Genomic DNA, 8,862 nt, shown 5'->3' on the forward strand with positions numbered 1-8,862 from the left:
CCTCACTGTGATGCATTTATTAATTCAAGAACAGCAAAGTTTTGAGAAATAATATGAGGATTCATATTAAGTAAATGATTTATATTTTCAACAAAATCCACATGTTTAGGACTGTAATGACATGACATCCAGCTGTTGAGGGTGAAATGTGTTAAGAAAGGTGGCGTTTTAAGAAAACTCTTCAAATATTTGACCAAGGCAGACTTGCTTCCTGAGGAGGTGTAGATAAAGCTGGTGTTACAGTGTTTAAAAATTCATCACAGCTCAAGGTGCTGAATTGATCCGTCTTAACCTTTAAATTGAAAACTCAGATGTTTTCATCTGTCAATGTCTGATATATCTAGTGAAACAATATTTCAAATTTGAAACAAGTCAAATTTGAGAATTCCAGGGGGCCAAACATGAAGTATTTCTTCCATAATCAATTTCTCTATTATTTAAAAAAATATATTTAAAAAATCCTAATCCTGATTTTTATGTCCACTTGACCCGGCATCATCTGTCATCCTGGCTGTTTTTGTTTAAGTTATATGCACATTTCCCCAGGTCTGAATGTTAAGTGGTGTGGTGAAATCCTTGACACTAATGGAGCTTGTCTTTCCTAAAGCATTGGAACATCCACTCCTTAATGCCAGCTATCTGATTCGTGTCATAAGCTATTATTTATTTAAGCTGGTGATAAGATGCTTTTGCTGCAAGCTATAATGTAGATGCTGATAAGGCCTGTGAAATAAGATGAATTAATATGAATGAGAATATCTTGGCTTTAGTGAAAGACGTGGAAATGATCTGGCTCATGTAACTCCATTGTTGCTTTCAAATATTCATTGATGTACTGAACTAACTTGACTTCCTGTATATCTACAGGGGGTGGAAATAACTTTAAAATTGCTAGTGTACTCCGGTACATTGACACATGTAAAATCACTTGCCCTAATAATTTTCCCACTATACCGTCTGTTTTCTTGTTGATTTTTTAAATAAATAACATTATTAACATTGGAAAGTCAACTGGACACCGGTACAGTGTGACATACAAATTTGCTTGCCCGACAGAAAAAACCCACTGGACTCAGACGTCGGGCAATGGGTTATTTCCACCCCCTGATCTAACATAATCTTAAAATATATTTTAACCCACCTCACACAACTTGTTTTCATTATACCAGAAATATGTGAATTTGTAAAACTCTTTGAAGAAAATGAAACAAAGAGTATGTCACTGAGCATATAAGATGAGTGAGTGAGTGAGTGAGTGTGATCTTCATTCAGCCAGTAAATGTCAAGCCCTACCTTCCACTGAATACATAAAAAGATAGGACAAGATTATGTGTATGGTTGCCTAGAGACCAATACAACTGCTGTCGGATTTTGAAATATTGATTTTTAAAGAACGCATGTGAGCCTGACCTTACATTACTGGAGTGTATTTCTGTGAGGTGTCATGTTTCATATTCTGACAGTTGCTGTCCTTGAAAATTGGACAAACAAGTTAAAGAAATATTGTGTCTTTGTTTTAGCCCTGTGAGGAAATACTACAACATGTGTATACTACTCGAAACAAGTTAGAGAAACATGAGAACACTCAGTTCTTTCATGTGCATACCACAGGTTCATAGTCAGACAGATCACTCATAGTTATACCAAAGGTTCATAGTCAGACAGATAACTCATAGTTATACCAAAGGTTCATAGTCAGACAGATCACTCATAGTTATACCAAAGGTTCATAGTCAGACAGATAACTCATAGTTATACCAAAGGTTCAGAGTCAGACAGATCACTCATAGTTATACCAAAGGTTCATAGTCAGACAGATCACTTTCGTGAAGTTATACCAAAGGTTCATAGTCAGACAGATCACTCATAGTTATACCAAAGGTCATAGTCAGACAGATCACTGTGGTTATACCAAAGGTTCATAGTCAGACAGATCACTCATAGTTGTATGAAAGGTTCATAGTCAGACAGATCACTCATAGTTATACCAAAGGTTCATAGTCAGACAGATCACTCATAGTTATACCAAAGGTTCATAGTCAGACAGATCACTCATAGTTATACCAAAGGTTCATAGTCAGACAGATCACTCATAGTTATACCAAAGGTTCATAGTCAGACAGATCACTCATAGTTATACCAAAGGTTCATAGTCAGACAGATCACTCATAGTTATACCAAAGGTTCATAGTCAGACAGATCACTCATAGTTATACCAAAGGTTCATAGTCAGACAGATCACTCATAGTTATACCAAAGGTTCATAGTCAGACAGATCACTCATAGTTATATGAAAGGTTCATTGTCAGACAGATCACTCGTAGTTGTATGAAAGGTTCATAGTCAGACAGATCACTCATAGTTGTATGAAAGGTTCATAGTCAGACAGATCACTCATAGTTGTATGAAAGGTTCATAGTCAGACAGATCACTCATAGTTATACCAAAGGTTCATAGTCAGACAGATCACTCATAGTTATATGAAAGGTTCATAGTCAGACAGATCACTCGTAGTTATATGAAAGGTTCATAGTCAGACAGATCACTCATAGTTATATGAAAGGCTCATCTTCATCTGTTAGATTCCATAACTGAATATGATGTGTGAAGCCCATTTCTGGTGTCCCTGCTGTGATATTGCTTGGATATTGCTAAAAGCGGTCTAAAACCATACTCACTCACTCACTCTTCATCTGTCGTTAACTGTGCTCCTGTTAGGAATGTAAGTAAGTACCTGGCAGAATAGGAAGGTTGTAGGAGGTCACTCAGTGGATCAGATGTTCAGGTTCTGTAGCTTACTTGTTGATTGTGGTTGATGATGATATCCTGATGATATTTGATGATACTCGCAGTGTCAATCACTGTATTGTCTGGTCCAGATTGGTTTATTTTATCATGTCGTTACAGAGCTGAAATGTTGAATATTGTGGCATATATACAACTAGCAAACCAAACTTGACTTGATTAATTAGTGTGTGACCATTTGTTTCATTTGGGTTTGTTTGTTTGTTATTTAACGCTGCACTCAGCAACATTCTGGCTATATGACGGCAGTCCTTAAATATTGGAGTCTGGACCAGACAATCCAGTGATCAACAACATGAGCATTGGTCTATGCAGTTGCGATACGATGACATGTGTCAACCAAGTCACCAAGCCTGACCACCCGATCCCTTTAGTCTTAAACCACTTCTAACACGGATTTTCCTGGGTTCATTTGTGAAATATTACCCAAAAGCAGTCCCATTGTTTAGCAGAAGCAAAAACCAAGATCTGACTTCAGTGAGATTGGACGTTTGTCCATTAACTCGTTGTTACATTTATAGATATTAATGGAGGTAACTTCATGTTTCAGTTTATTATCATCGTGATTGACAGCACAGACAGAGAGAGATTGTCCTTGACAAAGGAAGAACTGACGAAGATGATGCATCATGAGGTAGGTAACCATTTGCAGGGTTCATTTCCTGTCTCACCTTACAAAGGTTGTTGTTGTTGCAATAAGAGGGCAGGCTTTTTAATTCCATCTGAAGATTCGATAATGAAAATATTATTCCCGGTCTCCAGACAGTGGCTTCTACCAAACAATATTTCATTACATATGTATTTCTGTCATCGCCAGTTGTAACTGCTATGCTGTACTCAAAGGGGTGGGGCAGCCTTGTGGTTCATGTGTTCACTTGTCCCACCAAATGGCTGGGTTTGATTCCCCACTTTGGTACAATGTGTGAAGCCCATTTGTGGTGATATTGCTGGAATATTGTTGAAAGCAATGTAAAACCATATTCACTGTCTCAGGAACAGAAGGAAATATTTCTGTAGTAAAATGTGGAAAGTTCAGTTGGATCAACAATGAATCATCGTACATTCACCTTTAAGGCAATTTCTAAACTGAGCCACTTAAGCGCACTGTACAGGCGTCAACAGCAAGAGGGTTAGATGTTCTGGTTATATCTTTACCTGTTTAATAACAACTTTGGTGAAACACTGGATTGGGCACTTTAGTCTTCATCCATTATATCACCTTCTTTATTTAACGAGGTTTAACTGAGGTGTTTCTAATTGTTAAAGCTATATCACTTAATCCCACATTCACTCACTCTTAATACAGGATCTGAGAAAGACCTCGGTGCTGGTATTTGCCAACAAGCAGGACATCAAGGGATGTATGTCGGCGGCGGAGATCTCTCAGCAGCTGTCTCTTACCTCAATCAAAGACCATGTATGGCACATACAGGGATGCTGTGCCCTCACTGGGGAAGGGTAAGATCACAACTGCCACTAGCCTCTGCCAAACTGGCTGCACAAGATAATTTAAATAATTACCCGACTTGGTTTGTTCCCTTTGAGGACCAGTGGTCCATTCCACAAATCTGCAGTAGCTAAGGTGATCACATACTTTAATATAGACTTAATACTTTCATAGCACTATGAATGCTTTGAGGATGCATTGTACAAAGTGATCTTAAGATACTGTAAACGTAGTATATTTCGCGCAGGTTTTATTTTCGCGCTTTTCGCGCAAAACATTTTAGAGCGAAAATTTATACACCGCGAATAAACCTGTCATTCATTCAGTCTAGCCACGCTCGCCCTGAGTTGTTACCATAACACATCACGTTTGAAGACAGAAATCTACGTGAATCTTAAAATGACGACTGATAGTAGCATAAAGAATCAAACTTAACTGTCGCTGTAATGGATTTCCCAAAACATAATTAAATAATGAGCCAAATCCCATCGCCGAATTAGCGAAAACAGCAATGTGTGTTGTGGCCGCCATGGAAATTGGTCACATGACAGATGGTTTGATGCAAAACAGATTACCATGAAACGACTCGGAAAGAAATAATACAGCAGTATTTTATTTATTCATTTAGATACAAACGTATCATCATGAAGCGAATAGTCACTAACACTCAATCATCTCATTCACAACAACCCGGCTTGTTTGAAATCACAAAGAGCTTCATATACAGTAGAAGTTAATTCGTCAGATCGTCGAATTTGGAACATAAGACTGATGTGTTTTTCATCTCTTCCGGGGAGTAAACGGATTACTGTGTACTAGTATATCGCATATTTCCTGTGAGTAAGTAATAAACGCCGCCTGACAGGTTAAGCCACTCTGTTTGTTTTCACTGCTATTAGTGGCGGCCAAAGAGACAGCTGGCAGTTCCGGCAATTACTGATTGCGCGAATAATTGACCGCGCGATGTAGTCTAAACTGTCAATTCCGCGAAAATTGCACCACGCGAAAATAAGTACGTTTACAGTAAGTCACTTGCCATGAATTCCCTTACAGTCTGGTGTACTGCCCCATGAATACTTGGGAGTTTGGTCTCCAGAAAGCCTTGCTTGTTGTGAGAATTGACAAATGTCTGGTCTGGACTTGATTATTTACAGAACATATTTTGATGGAACATTGATAAATGCATTGCTAATGACAAACATCCAAAACAAAACTTCATATCAGCATCTTGTTGATGTCCTGAAGGTGCACATGCATTACACTGGACACCTACCTACCATATTGGATTAGGTCCCTAATGCTAATCCTACCCCTTAACCCTTAACCCTCACCCCTTAACCCTAACCACTCACCCCTCACCCCTAACTCTCACCCCTCAACCTCACCCTCACCCTTCACCCCCAACCCTCACTCCTCAACCTCACCCCTAACTCCTCACCCCTCACCCCTCAACTCTCACCCCTAACCGCTCACCCCTAACTCTCACAGCTCATCCTTACCCTCAACCCTCTACCTCAACCCAAACTCCTCACCCCTCAACCTAACCCCTCACCACTCATCCATAACCTCTCACCCCTAACTCTCACCACTCACCCTCACCCCTAACTGTCACCCCTCACCCCTCACCCTCAACCCCCACCACTAACTCTCGCCCCTAGCCCCTCACCCCTATCCGATAACCCATAACCTCTAACTCCTAACCCTAACTCCTAACCCTCACCCCCAACCCCAACCCATAACCCATAATTCCTCAAAATAATGTCAATGAATAAAATAAATTGACCGAAGCTGCAAATGATTAAAATATGGCGGAAGGTCTCCGGTGTATTGCATTCTTACTAATTCACAATAACTTACAGTGATCTCTGACAAACAAACCCCAAGTCTGAAACCCAAGTGTAGTAAACTAGACATTTCTGGCACACTCTGTTAATGGCTGTGGCGAAGGAATACTCACTGTTTCTGATGAAATATGGCAGGGGTAGGGGAGCCAGGTGTGTTTGCTCATTTATGCCAAAGGCCTGGGTTTGATTCCCTTATGGGTACAGTGTTCTGGTATCCCGGTTGTGATGGTCCTGAAATTTTACTAAAAGCAGCATAAAACCCAACTCACTCACTAATGAAAAAATCATCTTTGTTTGCAGGTTGTACCAGGGTTTAGAATGGATAACGAACCACTTGAAGAAACGGTGACAGATGTGATGAAATAGACCCAACACACTCTGTATAGTACAAAAGGCTGCCAGGAAAACAATCCAAGAACTTAACAACAATTTCAAGTTATAAAGTCAATGGAAACAGTAGAGAATGTCAACGGCAAGCCATTCTAAGCCAAAACGGAGGAGCTCGGAATTGCTTACTTTTCTCAAGGTGCTTTCTTCAAGCGAACGTAACAGTATGGATGCGGAACTTGTTCTTGGCAATGTGGATGTGTACGACCAGTCTGGTAACATGGAGTAACATGGAGTAACATGGTATTTAGTAAAGGATGTGGATTATCGTCAGCACGTAATGTAAAATTCCAAATTGTCAGGCATCATTACCCAGACTCAGAACTGTGGATGGGGAGCTGGGAAATGAGTTGTTGTGTATTTTGCATGTACGAAAATCAATAATGTATATTTTATTCATGTTTCAGGTGATATCATTTTCCAACTGGAATGTACATTATATCTGGATTCCTATGCTATTGTCTCCCAGCAGTTTGTGTTCCGCTGTTTTGTTGGTATCTGTGTGAAGAATATCACCTGGTTTACACCTTGCTGCCTGTCATCTGAATACCGAATTTAAATATTTCATTTCCTAATTTTAATTCCGTTTATTAATGTATCCTCCTTGTGTAGAGAAAGTGCTCATTATAAGCCTCCTTGACCTGTGGCTCAAACCTAAATATTGTTTGAATGTCGGCCAAAAATATTTCTTATGATAGTTTGATGTGTATGTTTATCAAGTTCATGAGAGAATAGAAAACTTTAATTGCTTTCTAATTGGCAACAAACAAGGGTGTGTAAAAGAATATTTTATGTCAATTTTTTTGTTTTTGTTTTAGCCAGTTACACATAGTTCATTGTGATTATTTCTCGTCATTGGAAATATTTGTAAGATATTTTTATGGGTTATGAATGTATGTATTTTGAGTGCATTTTCATCTGTACATGGTTTTTCAGTTAACAGAAGACTTAAGTTGTATGATAGCTGTAAACTGGTCAGTAACCATCCTCTGTTATGCAGGGTGCATTATCTCCATTCCTAAATAAATACCCTGAGCCCATTCAATCCATAGCTTCATCTCGGGAGTAATGTCGCCATCTACTTCTGTTATCACTAACCTAATACGATATTGCTTCTTCTCTTGAGCTTGAAATAAGTTTCCAAAGAAAATGTTTCCTGTGAACCACAATTTTCCATAGGTGTGCTTTCACGATCAGATACTTTGAATGGGATCAGAAATTGGAAAATATGCTTAAACGAGTGTTATTATGTCAAGGGAGCTAATCCTGCATTTTCCCCACAAGGGTGTGAAGCCCATTTCTAGTGTCCCCTGCAGTGATATTGCTGGAATATTCCTAAAAGCAGTTGAAAACCCATCCTCGATAATCTCCAGGGTATACTTTCCGATAAATCTCCCTTGGTTGGCTTTTTATCCAATCAGGTGTCTACGCTGGGAAGTTGAGCGTACCAATCACAACTCACTTTCGCTTTTTAAATTATCTAACCGATTATAACACAATAATATATTGGCAGAGGTACTCTGAAAGAGGTAGAAGAGGTTCTTGCATATATTTGTTTTAAGGTTTCAGACCTGTCAATTTGTCTGAATGTTTTCCCCCCAAACCTGAGTCGCACTGCAAACAAACTTTCGCGGCTGCAACCGCTATCTTTGTTGACACTGGCAAGCTTGGTTGTAACGGCGGATTGGCTACTGTGAGAATGCGGAGCCAGCAAAGGGAGGTAATAAAATTATCGGCCGAGCCGTAGATGCCTCCAGGGTATAGTGGAGATTTATCAGAACGTGTACCCTGGAGATTATCGAGGATGTGTAAAACCCAACTCACTCACTATATTGCTGTGTCATGGACCAAGCTCAAAATGAAGCTATGCTGGTGTATGAGCTCAGGTGTGTACCGTCACAGAATAGAGATATAGTACAAAAGGGCTGGGTACAAAGACTGATAATCGGATAGATTGTCAATTGGAAATATTATTATTGATTATCAGTATGGAAATTGTGTCACTAGTAATAACCTATTGTGATGAAATAAAGTTTTAATTTACTCAGACTATTTGCAAACTTAGGTTTTTATTCATACGCAGCTTCTAAATTATATTCAGGACAGAGTAGAGTTAGTAATCCAAAATATATCACCACTCACCAGTGATGTGAATGTGTTGATTTCTTTGCGATTTTGGAGGCACTTTTGCTCAAAGTTGCTTCTCCGATATTTATCGATAATCGATCGATTGTCAGTTCATGTTTTTGTATCTCTATGATCTTTATCAGTAGCCAGTCCTATAACACCCTGAATAATCTAGAATGGCCAGCAGAATATATATATATATATAGAGAGAGAGAGTTATATAAAATGGGTGGACATCTTTTATCTTTTTAG

The 8,862-nt window shown here is 39.0% G+C and overlaps 1 protein-coding gene across 1 annotated transcript in view; it reads left to right on the top strand.

The window, feature by feature from the left end:
- Positions 1-7,703, top strand: part of LOC124278235 (ADP-ribosylation factor-like protein 5B) — a 30,142-nt gene extending 22,439 nt beyond the window's left edge. Inside the window, exons 4-6 of the mRNA XM_046713957.1 lie at positions 3,356-3,439; positions 4,112-4,263; positions 6,397-7,703. Coding sequence (XP_046569913.1) covers positions 3,356-3,439; positions 4,112-4,263; positions 6,397-6,445 — 285 coding nt within the window. The 3' untranslated portion in view covers positions 6,446-7,703. The remainder of the gene's footprint in view (positions 1-3,355; positions 3,440-4,111; positions 4,264-6,396) is intronic.
- Positions 7,704-8,862: the final 1,159 nt, after the last annotated feature.

This window comes from Haliotis rubra, unplaced genomic scaffold, assembly GCF_003918875.1.
Source record: "Haliotis rubra isolate DU_JTF1 unplaced genomic scaffold, ASM391887v1 Scf233, whole genome shotgun sequence".
NCBI lineage: Eukaryota > Metazoa > Mollusca > Gastropoda > Lepetellida > Haliotidae > Haliotis > Haliotis rubra.